Source organism: Puma concolor, chromosome D3, assembly GCF_028749965.1.
Source record: "Puma concolor isolate L17-30 chromosome D3, mPumCon1.1.hap2, whole genome shotgun sequence".
Lineage (NCBI taxonomy): Eukaryota > Metazoa > Chordata > Mammalia > Carnivora > Felidae > Puma > Puma concolor.
Window position 1 is genome coordinate 1,078,881 of NC_141678.1, and position 20,568 is coordinate 1,099,448.

Genomic DNA, 20,568 nt, shown 5'->3' on the forward strand with positions numbered 1-20,568 from the left:
GAGTCTGCACGGTGACACCAATGGTCCCCGTGCCTCCGTGGCCTGACCTCACAGCGACACCTCACTCGGCCCAGCCCCAAACTTCCCCGCTGCCTCCACCTCCTACCCTGCCCAACAGCCCAGCCACGGAGCCCAGCGTGGGCGGAGCGCGGCTGAGGGCGCCCCCTGTGGCTGCACGCTCCTGCCGGGGCAAAACTGGGCCTTCCGCCTCCTGAGTAAGCCGTGCTTGTGTCTAAACAGACCCTCTGCACCGACCCCGTCTCCAGGGAGAGGTGTCCCCTCACCAGCACGGCGGCGCTGCCCACTGTCGTGATGGCCGGGGGCACCTTCGGCGGGGGCTGCGCGGGCTGTGCCTGGGGCTGCGCCTGGGCCTGCGGCTGGACGGCCGGTGGCCCCGGGGGCTGCTGGCCACCTGCTGCCTGGGGCTGGGGCAGAGGCGGGGGCGGCTGCTGGGGTGGCGGGGGCTGCGGCTGCGGTGGGGGCGGCGGGGGCTGCGCCACGGGCGGCTGCTGCGCCTTCTGCTGATCGGCCAAGGCCTGCAGAGGCGGAGAGGAGAGGAGAGGGGAGGGGACGGGAGGGGAGGCGCCGTGGGGAGGAGCCCGCCCCCCACGCCCCCCACCCTGGCCCCACCCAGGGGCCCCGGCATCCACACCTTCTTCTCTTTGGCGATACGCTCTGCTCGAAGAGATGCAACCTGAATGGGAGGCAGCGGTTTGTCATAGTTGATGCCGCTGAAACACAAGAGCAGATGAGGAAGATAAACAGACGCGCTCGGGGGGGAGCGGAGTACTCCAGAAAGGCAGGGGGCTCTCACCACCCGAGCAGCCAGGTGCCAGGAGGCCGCTGTGGTCAAGCCCCCTCGCAAGAAAAAAAGCTGCAGGAGTCGTCCGAGACCACGTCTCCCGTTCCCTTTCCACAGAGAACCTTCCAGGAGGCAGGTCCGGTCTACCACAGCGGCAGCCGGTACAGTGCCGGGTACGTCGGGGGACTGAAACGTGTGTGTGCGCCCCACGGCTAACCACCTGCTCCAGGCCGGGCCTCCCCTCCCCCAACCAGCAGAGCCATCAGTAGCCCTGTGTCCCCAGGCCCCACTCCGGCCCTCCAGATGCCCCTGTGTCCACGACAACTAACATCAGGGCCTAGCGCCGCCAACACCCCCGGCTGGCCTCCCAACGGCTCCAGGCTGACCGGCAAAGCCCAGGGGGAGCCCAGGGGGAGCCCAGGGGGAGGGTGGGCCCCCTCAGAGCCCTCCCCATCCTGAGCCCTTGCTCCTGGGGGGGCGCCCCCCAGTTCCTATTCCCTCCCCATCTCCTCGACGCCTGCTGTCACAGAGAGTCCAGCTTTGTTTCAAGCCTCACGGACGCCCTCCCCGCTTCTGGGCCTTCCCTAGCAGGGCCCCGGGCCGTGCCGCACCTATCGGGTGCCCCTGCACGTCAGCCCCTCACCGCCCCCATGCTCGTGCCAGCCCGCTCGGGACGTCTCACCAGATCCCACTGCCCTGCCCCTGCTCTCACGTGATCACCTGGGCCTTCCTCTGGCGGTGGTCCCTCCTGCACACAGGGCTCCCTGGGCCAGCCGGCTCCAGGCGGGGCCCCTACAGCTCGTCCTCCCCCTGGGCCGCCGGCCCGGCCCCCGCTCCTTGCGGACCCTCACCCTCGGCTGCCACAAGACTCCGAGAGGACAGCCAGCTGCGGGCCCACATGCCGGCCTCTCCTCTCCCCTCACCCCCACCTTCTAGCCCTGTCTACACGGGGCCCGTTCCTCTGACCTGAGCCAGACGTAGAAACTAACTTGAGCCCCCAAGACACCCAGGCCAGTGCTTGCCTCACCCCAGCCAGGCTTTCACACTGAACAGCCTCGTCCGCCCAGGCGCCCCTGAAATGCCCACCTCCCCGCTTGCCCCGCTCCCCTACCTCGGAGCCACCCGGGCCCCCTTGTGCTCGTCCCGCAGACCTGCCTCGTAACCCGTCTCCCTCAGCCCCACGATGGGTGACCTGACACGCCCTCGCATCGGAGCGACATCCAGCAGGAACACCCCCGGTCCCCTCTGCCGGGCTGTTTCGTGCCGTCTGTCTGTGGCGCAGACCTTCCACCTCCATGAGATCGGTCTGAGTTTGTGTCTTGCAGGCACAACAAACATGATAAGAACGTGCCCTTCTGCTCGCTGACGAACCGCTGGGCCCAGCACAGCGCCAGGCACACAGCGTGTCAGTAAATGGTCCATTGTGGGGATCAATCCGCTAATTTAACCTACAAACACATACCGCGTGCCAGCTCTGTAACCCAAACCCCAGAACCCCTACGTCCACAGACACACGGGTGCTACATGATTCGAGTACAGAAGGCAGAGGCGGTCTGCACCGTGAAGAAACACAAAGGACCGCGGTCTGACTGTCGGCAAAGGGGGAAAGGTGGTGTGCGAGGGGGGGCCCGGGCACCAGCCACGTGGACATTCAGGGAAACTGTCCCGGGACCAGGAGGCGGGGAGCATCCTGCGGAGGCCAGGCCCGCAGAGCGGCCAGCACGGGCCGCCGGGGTCTCAGGGGAGACGGGCCAGCTCGGGACCACGCTGACGGCCGGTGAGGAGGAAGCAGGGCCCGTGGTATGCCGCAGACCATCGCTTGGACAACCAGGAAGGCTGGGCCCAGGTGGGCACCCAGGCTTCATCTAGACACGTGCTCCCTCGTCGTAAACCGTCCAACGCTCGGAAAGCAAGGGGAGCCTACGCCGAACACCCGGCCGGCCGGCACTCAGACCCCGACGTGGCCTCACCGCCCCTGCTTACTCGTAACCGCGCGTCTCCCTGCCCACCCTTCGGTCCGTCCTTTGTTCTCTTTTGGTCACTCACAGAGCAGGTACGCTCACCCCGACGCCCGGGGTACTTTCCAGGCAGAACGCGACGTGTGCCAGGATAGAGGCGGGTATGGCTGAGAGAAGACAGAGCCTCTCCCGCTGCCCTGCCCGTCCGCCAGCGTACCCCGCAGGCTGCAGGCAGGGACAGACCCTCGTCACGGGAACGCCACGCGGGCAGTTGCTGGAGATAACCAGCTGCCGCCCGGACGCGTCGTCTGCACGATTCGCTGACCGCGCCGAGTCGAAGGGAACATGAAAACAAAGACATTTCACGTGACGAAAACGTGCCACAGGTACAAAAATACCTTTCTGCCAACACGGAGGCGTGCTTGGGGTTTTTCTGAAAGGGATTCATGCCGAGCCTGCAGCACAGAAAGGAGACGACGGTTACCAGCGAGGACCGCCCGCAGGAGGACGCTCGCGGCAGGCCGCGCACGCCGGCTCCGTCACGGGCGGAAAGGGGACCTCGGGGAGCGTACAGAGGCTTGATGGGGGGGCTCCTCTTCCCGGCCGTCATCTTCATCAGGTCGAAGTGGCTCGTGTACAGCTGGGTGTGCGCAGCGTTCTCGTCCTGGGCGTACATCTGGCCCGTGCGCAGGGGACGGTTGTTCTTACTCTGAGACGAAATCGAGGGCAGCGCGTCAGGCGGGTGGCGGCTGATTCGGAAGCCTGGCGCTAGGCCTCCCAGACCGCGCGCGGGTCCTCCTTCCCGAGGCGGCACTGCCACCTGCCGGCTGCGGGCCCTCAGGCCTCTCCAGGCCTCTCCACGCGCCTGCTCGTGTGAGCCCCGCGGAGGGAGGACTCCCCTTCCGCTGGGACGGCCGCTGGGCAAGGCGCGCGCGGTCGCATGCGTCGCGTGAGGCGGGGCCGGTGTGGCTGCCCCCACGGCAGACCCCCGCCCGCACGCACAGAGGGGAGAGGCACGTGCGGGTGTCTGAGCCTGTTCTCGGGGGCTTCCGGCACTGTGTGTGGCTGGCGACCTTCCCCTTCACGTGTCCTACAGTTAACCCAAGCAGGGCTCTCTGGGACCGTCCTCTGCGGCTCCAGGCTCCGACCGCCCTGCCACCGGGAGTCAAACACTGCGTGTGGGACGGGAACCGAGACCTCTACACAGTAAGCGCCGTGCCGGGAGACGTGGTGCACGGGCACCTCCCTGCGTCGTCTGAGTGATGCCATTAAATCGAGCAGGGCGGCATCGGAGGAAAGCCAGAACGACCAGACGGGCGCGGGAAGGCCCCGAACGCGGGCCCTCGTCTCCCACGTCACCGTACGGGGAAGGAAGAAAGGCAGAGCAGGCTGGGGACCAGGTGCGTCACGAGAACACCAGTGGCCGTGGCAGGTGGCGAAGGGGCTCCGCTCCCACCCGGCTCCACCCAACACGCCGCCACCGCCGCCCCGCGTCTGTGAGCGCCACCCTCCAGGCGGAGTCTGCGCCCCACACGTGGCCCTCCGCATGCTGCCTACGGTTCGTTCGGAACGTCACCTTCGTGCCCGACACGTGTTTTGTCTTCTCCTAGGGGTTAACTTCACGTGTGACGAAGGAAAATAAAGCGTCAGCATCGTGTTTTCCACGTTAACGCTACGGCTGTAGCGCTTTCAACACATCAGACCAGACACGAGATTGTGCAAGGTCTCGTCGGTGAAGGCACCACAGGTGCTGTGAAAAACACTCGCTTTTTTTGTTCTTAAACAAAAAGCAAACGAATGCCCTGAGACGAACGTTTCTGGGAAAACGAACACGGAGACGATAGAGTGATTTTCACCCTTCATCCGAGGACCGCGCGGGCCTCTGCCGCACGTGCCCTGTGGGGTCAGCGTGGGCGCAGGCCTTGGGACGTTCTCCGGAAGGGAGGCAGACGGGCGAGCGGCAAGACGGGAGGTGGCGAAGACAGCAGATGACGGAAAGAAGCCCGCTCGGCTCAAGGAACGAGAGAAAGCGTGCAGGCGGACGCTTGTCCGCACAGCCGGCTCTTGGGGGTAGGGTGGGGAGAGGTCAGGCCGCCGCCACGGCCGGCTTTTCAGGAAAGACGCCAAGCGCCTGGCCGCTGTGCGTTCGGCACGTGCCACGCACGGTCGGCGGGACGGGGGTCCAGAGCCGGTCCTGCCACCGTGGCAGCCAACGGGCCCGGTGGGAGCACGGCAACGACACAGCGGGAAGACACCGACAGACTCTTGAGGTAGAGCCAACGGAGCCAAAGAAAGGCGCTCGAGTTCACCCGACACCTTCTCAGGAAAGGAAAGGAAAAGAGACGAAGGTGGGCCAAGCTTGCGGACGGCACACAGAACTTTCCAGGTATGGGACCGTGGCCTGCACCGACGGCGGCCGTGAAGGCAGAGCCGTGGGTGCACGCCGGGGACGGCGTAGGCGACCCGCCTCGCCAGGCTCCGCGGAGCCGGGGGCCGGAGTCCCGTGGGTGCAAGGGGGGTGGAGAGCGGGGGGGGGGGGTGCTCACCTTGCCCTCCTCCCTCGGAATGAGCACGTTCTCGTAGCGGCTCCGGCACTGCTTGGAAGAGCGGTAGATGCGGCTGCAGGAGTTGACCACGTCGCTGACGAGGTCCCAATTGGGCGTGTGGGCCGGGGACACGATGGCGAGGTTCAGAGGTAGCTCCAGGAGCTGCTTCACGGCCTAGAGGACGTTCCAGGCGACACGGGTCAGCGAGACCCACCGGCCGGTTCGCGCGCTCTCCCAAGGGAGCACGGCGACGGGACGTGGGCCAGAGGGGCCCCGCGCTCACCTGCAGCAGCGCCCAGTCCTCGCTGATGAGCCACTCGGGGTTGTCCGGGCCCGACTCGGCCGTGGGCTTGGCAAACGTTGGCAGAGGCTTGGCGAACTGCGTCTGCTGCTTCAACAGAATGTTCTTCTTCTGCTCCTTCCCTTCCCGCCGCATTTTCAACATGCCGGGCGTCGCGCGGTCGAACAGCGAGCGGGGAGGGACGACGGGCTCCCCGTGGCGCTGCTTCTTCTTCCTGCCTGCGACTGCACGGAGGGCTTTCGTCAGCCAGGCGGCCGACGGGAGACCGCGCCTCCGCGGGCGAGGGGCAGGAACGGGGCGGGGCGGGGGGGCGGTCACCACGGAGCCGCTGGCGGAGACGGACCCACCCTCCCGCTTCCACGCCAAGCGGGGCCACGGGGGCTCCTCCCCAGCCGCGAGCACAAACCAAGACACGCCAGCGTGGCCGCGGGGCGCACCTGACGGGTCCGTGCGGTGGCGCCTGCGCTCCTTCCTCACGTACACGGGAGGCAGCTTGGACTCCGGGATGGGTGTGCTTTCGTACGTGAGACACAGGACCGGGTCCACGTAGATGTCGTTGTCATCCTGGGGGGGCGTGGGCGGCGTCCAGAGCTGCGCACAGGAGGGAGAGCCTGAGCCGTGCGGCTCCGGGAGGGCGGCCGCCCCGACGCACAGGGGCACCGGCACTCACCGGCATGACCTCCATCTGCCCGTCGGCACCTTCACAGACGTACTCCTGCGGGTGAGGGGCAGGCTCAGGGCGACCCGGTCCGAGACGCAGCCACAGGCCACCAACCGTCTACCCTGCGCCGGTGACGCTGCCCTGACCGCACTCGGGGAGAAGCCCGCAGGAAGCAGACACCTGCAGCCGAGGGTCAGGCCTCCCGCAGCGGCCACGGGAAGAGAGAAGGGCCCGGCCCGGCAGCAGCGCCCCGCAGCCCGTACCCCGCTTACCGCACTGTATGCGTCCTCCCTCGTGTAGGTGAGGAGCTGCTCATGCTCCTGCTCCTGTAGCGCCCGCGCCTCCCTCTCCCGCTGGGCCCTGGCGTTCCGCGCCTCCCACTCCGTCACGGCGGTCAGCACGGCGTCCTGGCGGGGAGACCGCACACGGGGGCTCTGGGACTCCCGACACCGCGGCCCGGCTCGCCGCGTCACCGGCCGAGCCCCTATCCGGCCGCGGGCTCTCTGGACCCCTCCCCGCCCCCAACACCTAGCCCTCCGACCCAGCCGGCATCAAGCGACTTCCGGTCGAATGAGAAGCGTTCCCTGGGGTTTCCCAAGACTTCCTTTTTGTCTCTTTCCACACCGGTGGGTTGGATTTTCATTCCCTGACTTCCTGGCAAGTCACTTTACTTAAGGCTGAATTTGCCTCTGAAGCCGAGGCCCTCGTGGGTGGTGGGACCAGAAGCCCGCCCACCTGCCCTTACCTCGCCGTTGCCCTCCTTCTCCAGGCCAGCGGGCGTGTGGAATAACTCCAGGTAATTCAGGGCATACTTTTCAATAGGTGTAAGCTGTTTCAAAAATCACGTTTTGAACGGAATTAACAGCAAATCAAAAAGGTGAAGGTCCTTATATAACCCCCCGCCAACACCTGGATCGAGAAAAGGATCATTCTTTGTCACAGTGACAGCGGAAAACGTCACGAAAGGGTCAAGCGCTGAAACGTCTAGGTGTCCGGAAACTAAGTGAGTGGGAGCACAGAAGAGAAAGCGTCCAGACCTGTTCCATAAAGTCTGCTAACTCCTCCAGCTGCGATGGCTCTTCCTTCCACCCTGGGCCGTCACCGTCGGGCGACCCTGGCACCGCTTCCTCCTCGGGTTTCTGGGCATCGTCCTCCAGGTACTCAATACTCTTGAGGGCCTGAAGAAATTATCGTTTAAATTACTTTCAGGTGTTTTTAAATAAAAGCATTTTGAAAAAGAGCGGCCCTGCATAAATGCCGACACGCCTGTGCCGCACACGGAGCCTCCCTGCGGTGACGGAAAACTAAGCGTGACGGAGGAGGGCAATGAACATGAGCGGCTCACGGCCGCGGCAGACAGCAAGCCCCAGCGAAGGGCCGAGCGCTGCCGCGCCACAAAGCACCCCGGCCCTGAGAACACAGAAGCGCGGGGCACCTCGTTCAACCTCGCAACCGGCACGGCCACGACTCAAGATGAACGACAACCCTTCCACAGCACGACCGGGGGACAAACAACCCTACGCCGCAGCTGCCAAAACCAAGCCCACGGAAAAGGTAACGCAGACGACAGGCGTGTGAGACGGTCAGCATCACCACAGATCAAGAAACCAAGCAAGAGGAAGGAGGTGCCTTCCCACAGCCAGGGGCTCACGCCTGACAGGGGTGGGTGTGGATGGGCATGCTGGTGCATCAGACATGAGCCCACAGTCTCTGGTTTCGGGGTAACCTCTTTTCTTGGCAATCTGGCAAAATCTGCAGTTTAAAATGTTACCTGACCTCACACAATACAGAAATCATTCCAGATTGCACATCTAAATATGAAAACCACTGAAGCATCTACAAGGAAACGAAAGAGGACGTCCAGACGACCCAGGGTAAAACGACCCAGGGTAAAGAGAACGTTTTTTAAGCCCCAACCATGATAAAGATGGGCTACTGGTTGGCTTCAGGACCCAGGGTTTCTGCTCATTGAAAGACAAGCAAACCACAGAATGCACAAAGGTATTTTACAGATTCACCCAGAGCACATAAAAAGTGCCAACAAACCACTAAGAAAAAGAAATAACCCAGTTAACACAAAAAAGGGAGAAGGACACGAACAGGCACTTCACAAAAAAGTGCCTGCCCTGCCAGGGAGCACACGGAGGTCCACAAATTCATGGGCCGACAGCAGCGACACAACACCAGAGACGCGGCCCACATCCGCCAGCACGTGGCCGGAACGACACCCCCACGCCTCAGGTCCCATGCAGCCAACAGAGCATAGGTCGGCTCGGCCAGTCTGGAAAACTGCCAGTGGCACCTGCTAGTCACGTGCTCACTGATGACCCAGGGGCCCCACCCCAAGATGCAGTTAGGGTGTCTGCCAAGAGACACGGAGAAAATACAGATGCGGGGCTCAAAACACAGTCACACGGTCCCACAGTGGACCCGATGAAGTCACAATCGCTGGGAGACACGGGAACCACCGTGACCCAGAACCAGAGGCCAGGCCCACACAGGCACCAGGGTGGTCAGGGGTCAGAAGGGCGAGCCGCCCTCAGGGACAGGAGTGGTGAGGAGGCAGGCGGTCCCCGGGGTGCCTTCCCCGTAGCACCCTCTCAAGCTCTTTATGACGTGCATACTTGCCATACATTCTTGTACTTTATCACAACTTCCACGGAGAGCCATGTTCCCGCGCCAGTCCCCGGAAGAGCCCCACGCCCACTGGAGAGGTGCCGGGAAGCCCAAGGTGCCGGCTGCTCGCCCCAGCACACCGACGCCAGGGGCCTCCCCCAGACCCCCACACTCATTTCACCTTCAAAAGCCCCCCCAGTACCTCCTGCTCTCACGGGGCCACGCCGCTCCCATCAGCCTGCGCCCTGGCCCCCACGATCCAGACTCAGCACAGAGCCGGGAGGCCTCACTGCCCTCACCCCTCACCCCCTTCCTGACCCCCGGCCACCCCTCTGCCCGTGGCACTCCTCACCGGGCATCGGCCGCCCTGCACGGGGCCCTCTGCCTCGGCAGGGAGAGCCCGCGTGCTTCAGTCTCTCCTCTCCCGGTATGCAAGCTTCGTGGGGAGGGAGACTGTGTCTTTTACTCGACACTAGATCCCTGCCACCTAGAACACAGCCAAAACACACAGCAAGACGTTCAACAAGGACATTTCAACAGCAAGTGTGCGTCAGCCTGTGCACCGCACGGAGCGGCACACACACGTCCCCAAGCCAACGGCACCCGAAACACCATGTTTCCCGCACACACGCTTTCCCACCTCATTTTTCTCCCAGGACACAAGAGTTTTAATGCCGAGACGGTTACCTCATGGACAGGATCTATTTTCTTTCGTGCTGTTTTTCTTTTTTAACCTTGTGCAAATAACCCCTATCTTTGAAAGAAGGGGGTCAATCTATCTGTCCCCCAGATGAAGAGTTATAAGGTGTCCCCGCAGGGGACTCCATATGTAGGAAACTCCCGGAACGGCACACAGTGCTTGTCTCTGAGCAGGGGCGGGGGGGTGCGGGGTTCCTGGGGCGGGGCGCTTGCTTCCATTACAAGCTCTTGAGGATTTCACACGCACATTTATTACTTCTCAATAGCCAAGTGGAAATTTCTCAGGGCACCAAGGGCACAAGGATGGGAACACAGGCGGAGAGCCCCCAGACACGGGGGTCCCTCCGAGGTCGAGAGCCTGGAAACCAACACCCAGGAAGGAGGGGAGCAGGCGATGGCCTCCCAAGACGGGCCAAGGGGAGGGGGCACCCAGGGGCGCTGCAGCAAGACCACTGCACGAGGCGGAGGGGGGGGGATGTGGCCCCAACAGTGGGTCTGTAAGGGGTCTACACAGCAGCACCACCTGAAAGCAGCAGCACATGAGCCGCGTGCGCCATCTGAAACCTCTAGGTAAGTTAAAAATGTATTCAGCCCGGTAGACGCAGATACCACCATTTCAACGGTAAGCAACACAAAAAGGTATTAACGAGACCGTTTATGCTCTCCTTTGCACCGTCCCCAGAATCAGGTGTGCGTTCTATGGTCGCACACACGGGGCGCCTGCCAGAGGGGCTGAGACTGCAGACCGTGGGGACGGGCAGACCGAACGGCCGGCTGCGGCCTGGGGGAGGCAGTGTGGCTTGGGAAGAGCAGAGGAGCAGAGGGGCGCAGGGATGGCTGCTGAGCTGGGCAGCAGGGGCCCGAGGCCCCACCCTCTCCGCTGCTCCCTTTCCCTGCTTTTCCAGCCCAAGCGCCTGCAATGGAAAGAAAGCAGGCAGGAGGGGTGCGCCGGGGCCGAGCAAGGGGGCCCACAGAGCGGGAGGGCACGTCCCGGGTCACCTCCGGGAGGATCTGTCCTCACCTCAATGAAAGGTCTTGCAATTTTGGGCGCGATGATTTCCGTGGCAGAAGGTTCCTGAGAAAGGACGACAAACTCCTCCGCCTTCACCGGGAAGCCAGCGTCGTCCGTGGGAGAGCACACCTCAAACAGCTCCTGGATGGTACGCTGTGCACGAGACACACGTTAGCGTCCAACACGGGACCCGCCTCAGTGCCTGACCGGAGCGCCAGACCGCGTCACCAGGGAAACCGCCCGACGACCCCTCACCCGTCCGTGGTGAACCCACGTGCCCCGTCACCAGGTGGCAGGCGTGAGGACCACACACCAGTGACGGGTACCTGCGTCAGGAACGCCATGGAATAATCGTTGCCTTGAGCGGCTACTTCTCGGATCAAGTCTTTGGTTCCATTTTTCAACAGCTTCTCTTCGATGGAATTGCCGCTCACAAGCCTACAAGACAGACACACACTTACGATGAGCACGGGGCCACCGGGAAGCACAATGCCACGAGCGGCTGGGGTGCAGGTGCTCGGCAGGGGCTGGAAGGCTCTGCACGTGCTCGGGGCGTGCCTTAACACGGTGGCCAAGGCCACCTCTCCCGTGTCCTCTCCCCTGCCGCACAGGGTCCCGCGCCTCCGTGACTGCGGTCCCTTCTGTCCTCTTCCCCTCCAGCCTCCACCTAGAAAGGTCCTCCTGGGTCCCCCAGAGGGACCTCACATGGAGCACCTGACCCCCCAGCGCCGACAGCCTGGCGAGCACGCTCACACGGTCACGTGCACACGCAACGGCGGGCCGCGTCTGCTGCCCCGCACACTTCTCTACACTATGCTTCCCTCCTGAGTGACGTGCTGTAGGGACGACCCCCCCCCCCCCCCCGCAATGGTTCCGGTGGCTGTTCGACGGCCAGGGTACGGCTGTACTCTGGGCACGGACATTTGCTGGTTCCCAGTTGGTGCCGTGTAAACAAGCTACAGTAACGGCCTGCACCACAGGGGTCCCCTGGAAGGTGAGGCTAGGAACAGAGGGCACGCACAACCTTCCGCTCAGCAGACCTCGATAAATCGCTGTCCAAACAGAGCAACGACCCCACTCCCCACTCCGGGTGGGAGCTGCCTTCACCAGCACCGCCAGCAGCTTCGCCCACCGCTGCCTCCCATCTGGGTGCGTGAGGACGGCCATCACACAGGCGGCCACCGGACCTCCGCCTGCCAAGCCCGTCCCGCCACACGTGTGGGCAGCTGGAATGGCTGGTTTGGATTCTCAGGTCCCCACCCCACCCCCCAGCCTTTCTTGAATAAAGGCTCCTTTACTTCTCACCTTGTCAGAGCTATCCGATCCTCTGTCTGCTATGAGATTGCAAACGATCCCCCCAGTCTGTTATCTGGGCATCAGCTTTGCTATGGTATCTTTTGACAAACCCAAAACTGAAGTTTTCATTTGACTGCAGTCAAATATGTCTATCTTTCCTTCCTTCTGAGCTCCCTGTCCAGCGAAAATTATCCCTTCAAGCCACAGATACTGTCCCTTCAACTATCCCGACCACCATCTCACTTCCCTTAGCCCTGGGGTGGTGTTCTGGCCATAAAGCAGGCACCCTTCTCACGGTCAGCACAGTGTCAGCAGCTATACTAAATGAACAGGCTCCCATGAGGCTGGACGCCCCCCCCCCCCACAGGCTCACACCTGCACCGTTCACTGCTCCCCTCCTCCCGCACCTCTCTGCTGCAACCCTCGTTAGCATTTCTGTTGGCTGTTACCAGCTTTCCCTCCAGATGAACTTTATTTATTTTCTTAGACATTTTTATTTATTTTTGAGAGAGACAGAAAGACAGAGTGTGAACGAAGGAGGGTCAGAGAGAAGGAGACACAGAATCTGAAGCAAGCTCCAGGCTCTGAGCTGTCAGCACAGAGCCCGACGTGGGGCTCGATCTCACGGACCGTGAGATCATGACCCGAGCCGAAGCCGGACACTCAACCGACTGAGCCACCCAGGCGCCCTCCAAACGTACTTTAAAACCGACTGACCTCATCCAACTGCGTGTGCACACGCGTGCAACAAATACAGGCAAACACGACCACGGCTTTGGTTAAAACTGTGTTACTTTTCAACACTGCTCTGGGGAAAGCACGTTTTTATGCACCAGGTGTTTCTGCCCCAGGACACAGCACAGCCTGCTACTCGTGTCTTACCGCGTCTTGGTTTTATTCTCAGTCCTTACACACCCTGCACCTTTGCTGCCAAGACTGCTCCAGACTGTTCACGGATGACGGTTACCGAGAGTAAACCGGTTCTCCCGTTTCTGGCTAATGACCGCCGCAGGGCCAATGACAAGGAAAGGATCACCCAGGAAAACGTCACTCACGCAACACGCACACGGTGCACCGAGCTGACGTCTACCAGCACGGAGACAGGCTCCCGATGCCGATGAGAGAAACGGGATTCACACACGAGACTGCTGGCAAGAGCCACGGAAAACGTTAAAAAGACGTCGGAGAGACGTCCGCCAAAACGTGGTCAGCTTCTATCTCCGTGGGATGAGATCTGTAAAAGCAGCACTTGCTCACTGACTTTCAGAAGCATAACACGGCTCCTTAACGTCCGCCTCGGGAGGACCGCTTCGGCGAAGGCTACAGGCACAGGCTCGGGCTCGAGTCCCGGGCCGGCCGCCCCCACGGGGCTGCACACCGGCGCCACGCACATGCCACCACCGTGCACAGGCCGCCACTGCAGGCACGCCGGCACACACGCGGCAGGGCACCCGAGAAAGGCCGTCGCGTGCCGGCACACCCGGCCTAGGACGCGCGACGGGACGCAGACGCTTGTCATTACGCAAGTATAATAAATGCTGCCGGGAGTTTAGAGATACAGAGTAGAAGAACCTCCACTTCCCTCCGTTCCAGCTTTGGCCGGTTACAACTCACGTTTGAGGGTAACGAATACCGCAGCCGTCCTAGGACAGACACACCTGACGGTAACTGAGAAACTCGCAGGCCCTCTAGAAGAGGTGCGGCGTGTATACTTAGAACGGACGGCGTGGACAGCGCGTTACGTCGAAGCAACTAACTCCATTACGATCTTGAGCAAGCAGATTACAAACTGAGCAAACGGACACAGAGAAAACAAAGCAGCACGAACAGAAAAGTGCCTCAGAGAAAACAAGGAGTGCCAGGTGGCTCGGCCAGTTGAGCACCCGACTCTGATTTCAGCTCAGGTCACGATCCGGGGGTCACTGGGATGGAGCCCCGCATTGGGCTCTGCACGGAGCGTGGAGCCGGCTTAGGATTCTCTCTGCCCCTTCCCCTCTCGCGCGTGCTCGCGCGCTCGCTCTCAAAACAAACTCACTAGAAAAAACAAACGCCACAGCAGAACCACGGGGTGCGAGCCGTAGCGTGCGCTCGAGCTCCATGTGGTGCTTCTGCCCCCGCACCTCCCGCGCTCCAGGCTCGGCGGCTTGCTGACGGCAACCGCCGCCCGTACCTGTAGATGTGGACGTCTTTGCGCCTCCCGATCCTCTCGCACCACTCCTGGGCCTTGGCGTCCATCACGGGGTTCAGGTCGTTGTCGTAGAACACCACCGCGTCGGCCTCCACCAGGCTCACGCCTGTGGCGCGGCTGTGAGTCGACAGAATGGCACAGAAAATCCGCCTGTCTCTGTTGAAACTCCTCATCAGTTCCTGAGATGAAGTGAGATGTTGGGGTCAGCCCCCCCGGCACACGCCGGATGCCGTGGGCGCGCTCTGACATCGACCAGCTAGAAGCCAGCGTCTGGTCGTCCCGGCTCCTGCCACGTGCACGCGGCCACCGCTCACCACAAACCTCTCCGCACACTCCTCATGGGACACCGAGCCTCGCTTTTTTACGAGAAGGAAGATGTCTGACTCTACCTGAAGGGCACTGTCAGCTCAACCCGTGGGCCCCACGAGAACACAGAGTCTTCCTGGGGAGGGACGTGTGCTCGGTCCTGTACCCTCAGGCAATGCCGGAGCACTTCACGGCAAAAGGCTCCGGAGTAAGGCTGAGGGAGCGGGGAGACAGGCCCAGAGAGACCACCACGGGGACCCCTCTTCTTCCCAGAGATTCCACGTGTGACCTGTGACATCGCTGCCAGAAAACCTTGTCGGTTAACACCGCGCCGCGTCTCCTCCTAGGCCCTCCTCAGCGAGCGTGCGCACAGGCAGAAAGTCCCGTGGGTGCGGGAGCACGCGAAGAGGCCGACACGTTCCACGATCCGGCGGCAGGCCTTCCGGCGCTCGGGAACGTTCTCCCGTGCTCCCGACTCCCGTTCCGAACGCTCCGATGACGACCTGGTCATCCAGCCCACGGGGGACAGCGCGTGCTCACGACACCACCAAGCACCACGGCACACACGCGACCTGCCGACCCATCGCACGGCTGGACGCGCGTGTCGCTCTGGAGGGGAGTGAGGCGCTGAAGGGCTGAGCCCTCCACCCGGAATTACCCGGGCAGGCGCACGCCCACACTGTCGACCCGTCTCCTACAGAGCCGCGCGGCCTCACGCCCGCCGGGAGCGCACGAGCACGTCTGTCTCACTGCGCCCGCTGTAGCAACACACGCTTAGCCGACCCGGCGAGTAACGGAGGGGCACGCCGCGCGAGACGGCACTCGCTGGGTGCGCCGCGTCGGGACCGCGCCCGCACCTCCACGCCCCGCTGCTTCCTGGAGCCCACCAACCCGCTCCTCGTGACCGCAGGCCGCCTGTCCTGACACTGAGACAGCCAGCGGGCCGCACACGTCCAGTAACGGCGTGTACGTGCTAAAGACCTACTAAAGGGCCGCCACGGCTCTGAGAAACCAGGGCGGAGACTGGCGAAACTGGTTAACGACGCTGAAGCATAAGCTATAACAGAGAAGATCTTTTCTTCCTTACCTGCCGCTGCTCACTGTTGGCGTTTTCATCGATTCTGATGTAGGTGAGATAATGGAAGTTCAAGAACATTTCCAAAATGTCCAACATGAGAACCATCTGCGACAAGATCAGCACTCGACGTCCTTCGGATTTCAACTTCTGAAGTAAGATGGCTAAAGCTTCCAGCTTGCCTGTGAAATTAACGCCATCAAGAGTCTCTCACGACCCAGGGCAAGGGAACCCCACCTCACGAACAGAGCTGGGGCGCCTCAGCAGCTCCGTCGGAGGAGCGTCCGACTCTCGATCTCCACTCAGGTTACGATCTCAAGCTGGTGAGATCGAGCCCTGCGCTGGGCTCTGCACTGCCTGTGGAGCCTGCTGGAGACTCTCTCTCCTCCCCCCACCCACCCTCACCGCCCTCCCCCACTCGCTCACACACGCTCTTAAAATAAACGCAACCGAAACCGAAACCAAGGAGCAGAGCAAAAGGGAGCCTTCTCGTACCTGAGTCAAACTGCACCAATCTCAGCTCGGGAAACCGCAGGGAGCGCAGGGCCGTCATGCGCTGCAGCTGCTGTGCGTAGGGAGCCGTGTGCTCTCGCAGGCAGTGCCTCAGGACCCTCATCCTGTGGCTGTAGAGGGACGGCGGCCTCGCCACCCACAAGGAGGGGGGCGCGGCCACCACCGGAGGGATCACACACACCACCCTGAGAAGCAGAAAGTACACGCATCACACGTGGTGCCCACAGCGTCCCTACCGGGCAGCACCTGTCTCAGGAAGCAAAGGCTCAAGAAGGAAGTGGGCAGAACCTTCTAAGAGTGAGTTGCCAGAGAAGCCAGAGTGCCTAACTGTAGTCCCCATGGGGGTGACATGGCTGCTGGCCCACACCACCCGTCACAGCAACCATGGGAGTGGGTCCCTCCAGTGCCGGCCAATGAGGGCCCCCAGGACAGAAACAAGCAGTGCAGGGCACCCCGAGGTCGCAGGAGCAGGAACAGGGACGGCCCATTCTCTATGAAGTGCACGTGTCCATCTGGGGACGCAGGTGCCATGTCTCCTGGATGGCTGGGGGAGGGGATGGGACCCCCAGAGCCCATAGAGCCACCGTGCCACCAGGAGGGAAGCCAGACGCAGCAGGAAGAGGGCCCTGCAGAGAGCAGCCATGTGCCACCCCTCCAGCTTCCGGAGGCCACCCGCACCGGGAGGGCAGCTCCAGATGAATGTCCCGGACTTGCCACCAAGTGTGTGTAAACAAAAATGCCATCCATCAACAAAACCCTGATGGACAAAATCAAAGACCTAAAACAACGGAAAGCAATTCCATGTTCATCGGTCGGAAGAGCCCACAGGACAAGCACGTCTGCTCCTGACCTAAAGGCTCAGCGCGATCCCAAAGCAAACCTCAGCCAGCCAGTCTGCAGACAGCCCGCACCGTGGGCCCCAGGTCAGCGTGGGCACGCAGCGACCAGAAGAGCCCGCACGACACCAAACAAGAACAAAGCTGGAGGAGGGACGCCTCCCAACACCAAGTCTCACTGCAAAGCCACAGGGATGGAGAGGATGCCACCACGGTGCTGAGTACAGGATGGAACCTCCAGAGAGGCCAGTACAGTCCCCTGAGCACTCCCAATGGAGCAAAGACCTTCTCGCGACAAAGCTGCTGGAACAAGCAACAGCCGTGTGCAAACACACGCATCGCACACCCCGTGTTTCCTAACGGGACTCACGGTCACCCCCGTTCTCACAAACAAAAACCCCAAAGCAACAACCCACGGATGCTTGATCAAGCCTCTGGATCAAGCAATTTACAGACGAGACAGAGAACAAAGTAACACGTCCAGTTACACCCCGAGGAACCATCGCCAAATACAGACTGTGCAAAGTCCTACAGGGCAAACCCCCAGGTCTCCTCAACCAACAGTCCACGGCAGGGGGAAAAAGAAGAGGAAGCGGCAGAACCCGATCAGAAGACACACGACAGGGGCACCTGGGTGGCTCATTCGGTTGAGTGTCCGACTTCGGCCCAGGTCACGATCTCGCAGTTTGTGAGTTTGAGCCCGCGTCGGGCTCTGTGCTGACAGCTCGGAGCCCGGAGCCTTCTTAGGATTCTGTGTCTCCCTCTCCCTCTGCCCCTCCCCGACTCATGCTCTGTCTCTGTCTCTCAAAAATGAATAAACGTTAAACAAAAAATTTAAAAAAAAAAAAAAGGAAGACACTCGAGAGAGAGAGAGTTGTTGACCGCTGAGCACCTCCCTGCCAAGATTCGGACTTGAACTACACAGACAGGACTTAGGAGACAACCAAAAATGAGAAGGCTCAATACGCACTTAATAACATCAGGAACGGCTCCTTTTTTAGCTGTGATCAGGCGACCGTGTTGCTTTCAGAGCGCGACAAAATCATGTTTGTCTGGAACCTGTCTCAGGACGGCCTTGCTCCGGGGCAGCAGACAGGTGACTCGAGACTGGGCAGACGCTGACAGCTGCCGAGGACGGGCTCTGGGAGCACGGGGCTCGCTGCGTTCTTTAGCTCATGTGCATCTTAAGACTTTCCACAACACAGGACTGCAGGTGTGCGGGTTGGGGAAGACTGAATCTAGACACAGACCCAGTCCCTTCACTGGCACTCGCTCAGCTCCGACTGTAGATGTAAATAGGAGACGCAAACAGGGACACCCCTGCAGAACGATGCAGGGGGAGCCCGGGTGACCGGGGCTGGCCAGGACTTTGCAGGTCCAACACCAAAGGCATGACCACGAGAGGAGACACAGCTGGGCTCCGCTAAAACCAAACAGTCTGCCCTGCGAAAGCCAGTGTCACGAGGAGACGAGCCGTAGACAAGATGTCCGTGAGAGACACGGCTGATGAAGGACTGCGGTCCTAACACACACACAACTCTTAAAACACAACGAGAAGATGAGCAACCCGTTTACCAGATGGGGCAAAGACCTCAACGGACACCTCTCCGCAGAACGCGGCAAAAAGCCACGAAGAGAGGCTCCGTGTCCCACGTCCTCAGGGAAGCGCAGATTACGGCCCCCGTGAGACGCCACCGCACGCCCGTCAGAGCGACCCGAGCCCACTACGCCGGCCACGGAAGTGTGACGAGGACGGGGGCAGTGGGGCGGTCGCTCACCGCTGCTGGACGCAGGGCGGGGCAGCCAAGGGGCCGGCGGGCTCTGAGGGGAGGGGCGGACAGGCAGAGCACAGGGGGTTTCAGGGCGGTGAGACCGCACGGCTCACCCGAGCCAGGCTGCTGGAGGTCACCGCGTCCCCGCTGGAAACACGCGGTGACCATGAGGCCTGCGCCCGGCCCCACAGACAGAGCGGGAGGGAGAGAAGACTCGCGCCCGGGTGGGACCGGACATGCACTCAAAGCAGGGGATGGAGCGCAAATGGGCCAAGCCCCCCTGCTGGCTGCGGAGGAAGCGGAGATGGGGCGGAGGAAGCAGAGTTGCGGGCTGGGGCCAGGGGGCCGTGCACACAGCATCTGGGTGATTGTTTTCTCTTCTATAGCTCTTTTCTGAGTTTCGATCTCAAACACACACTTCCTGTCAAGCGACGTTACATTTTCCACATGGCTTTTGAGTAAAATGTAACTCCTCACTGCCACAGTGGACAGTCCCCCCATGGCCAGGCTGTGGTCGGTGCTGTGGCTCTGCACCCAGGCCAGCCCACGTCGACCCGGACGCTGCCCTGGGGACAGGCTTGGAACCCAAGGGAGAAGAGAGCACCCCGAGGACACACACCTTCCCATAAGGTGAAGAGACAGACTGATGCCGGAGCCAGAGACCCCGGAAACGATTTCTCAACAGACTTTCCGAGGGACAGTTCGTGGAGAAACCAACAGCCACGAAGTGGGGAGGCGGGGGGGGGGGGGGGGGGGCAGACACGCTCCGCTGGGGGCACTTGGGAAGCCCGTCTCGGGGAGCAGACTGCAAGCATACACAGAGGTCGCCCCACCTGTCGATGACATCCTGCAGGCAGGCTTGCCGTTGGGTCAGTGTCAAAACCAGGTCCCTCTGACCGCTTGAGGGTGAGGAGTGACCACCGGCCGGCCCGACCCCTTTCTGGTGACCGCTGTCAGAAGCCCTGAGCCAAGGTGCCTGTTCTCCGCCGACCACAGAACAAATCCGCAACAGATCTCTGCCGTAGACGGGAGCTCGAGAGCAGCGTCGCTCGTTGACCAAGTAGATCTGGTCCAGTCGCTCCTTCAGAAGTCTGGTCTTCTCCTCCTTTATGGGAAACAGGGCGAAAACGGCCACTGAAGAGCAGCAAGCCCGGTGCCTGGTCTCACCAAGCCCTGCGGCGTCCCTCCCGCACGCCAGTCCTCGGAGACGCCCACGGCCCATCCTGCGGCAAAAAGCAACAGCAAGGAGGCAGAACCGATGGGTGCACTTCTCCTCCAACGTGGTGAGCATTTCTGACGCCCAGAAGACGGACAGAGGAGCGTGAAAAACGTGAAATGTGATTTCTGGAATCACAAGACCCAGTTTCATCTGTTACGAAACGTATTTATAAAATCAAGTTCTGAAATTGAGAGACGATGTGCTTTCGAAGGCACGTATACCGATGACACTGTTAAAAACCATGCCTCCCCCCCACCCCCCAAGTAGCTTCTGAGAAATGACTTCCGCGCGAAGAGGGGCCCGCAGGCAGCCACGTAGCACGGGCGCCAGCTGCCCCGCCGTACCTGGGCCGGCCCTCCGACGGGGGAGGCCGCTTTTGAGGCCATGCCAGGTTCTCCTGTGGCCAGGGGGTTGACTGCCACTCGCCCAGGCGCACCAACTGCAAAGCAAGAGGGACGGGTCGGAAAACAGAGCTCCCGGTGGCTCTGCGGACCCCCTCCCCCAGCAGCTCGCTCTATGCAGTGTGTCACATCCTCTGGGGCTGTCAGCAAAGCCCCCACTCTCTGGTCCCCGTCTGAGCTGAACGGCATGGTGTGGAGAGCCCCCAGGGTGTCCAGAGGCGGCACCCACACTGGAGACCCGTGGTCATCCTCACTGTGACGATGCACGCGTCCCCTGGGACTCTGTTCACCTGCATGCCCCCCGGCAGGGAGCCAGCACCACCCTGTCTCTCCAAACTGAGGCTGGATGGATCTGCGCCCCACCAGC

The 20,568-nt window shown here is 61.9% G+C and overlaps 1 protein-coding gene and 1 non-coding gene across 12 annotated transcripts in view; both read right to left on the minus strand.

The window, feature by feature from the left end:
• EP400 (E1A binding protein p400) overlaps positions 1–20,568 on the minus strand; it is a 97,836-nt gene that overhangs the window by 20,505 nt on the left and 56,763 nt on the right. For all 11 annotated transcript variants that reach the window (XM_086681376.1, XM_086681384.1, XM_086681382.1 and 8 more), the window contains 18 exons: positions 20,145–20,239; positions 19,415–19,686; positions 15,956–16,158; positions 15,473–15,642; positions 14,062–14,258; positions 10,922–11,033; positions 10,605–10,748; positions 7,306–7,446; positions 7,014–7,097; positions 6,541–6,675; positions 6,278–6,322; positions 6,045–6,198; positions 5,590–5,831; positions 5,307–5,480; positions 3,333–3,469; positions 3,159–3,215; positions 653–731; positions 285–536 (listed from right to left, as the gene is read on the minus strand). In XM_086681376.1, coding sequence (XP_086537502.1) covers positions 285–536; positions 653–731; positions 3,159–3,215; positions 3,333–3,469; positions 5,307–5,480; positions 5,590–5,831; positions 6,045–6,198; positions 6,278–6,322; positions 6,541–6,675; positions 7,014–7,097; positions 7,306–7,446; positions 10,605–10,748; positions 10,922–11,033; positions 14,062–14,258; positions 15,473–15,642; positions 15,956–16,158; positions 19,415–19,686; positions 20,145–20,239 — 2,693 coding nt within the window. The remainder of the gene's footprint in view (positions 1–284; positions 537–652; positions 732–3,158; positions 3,216–3,332; positions 3,470–5,306; positions 5,481–5,589; positions 5,832–6,044; positions 6,199–6,277; positions 6,323–6,540; positions 6,676–7,013; positions 7,098–7,305; positions 7,447–10,604; positions 10,749–10,921; positions 11,034–14,061; positions 14,259–15,472; positions 15,643–15,955; positions 16,159–19,414; positions 19,687–20,144; positions 20,240–20,568) is intronic.
• Positions 14,478–14,608, minus strand: LOC112856727 (small nucleolar RNA SNORA49). Its single transcript, XR_003223270.1, has one exon. It is a non-coding gene; the product is annotated as a small nucleolar RNA SNORA49 (small nucleolar RNA).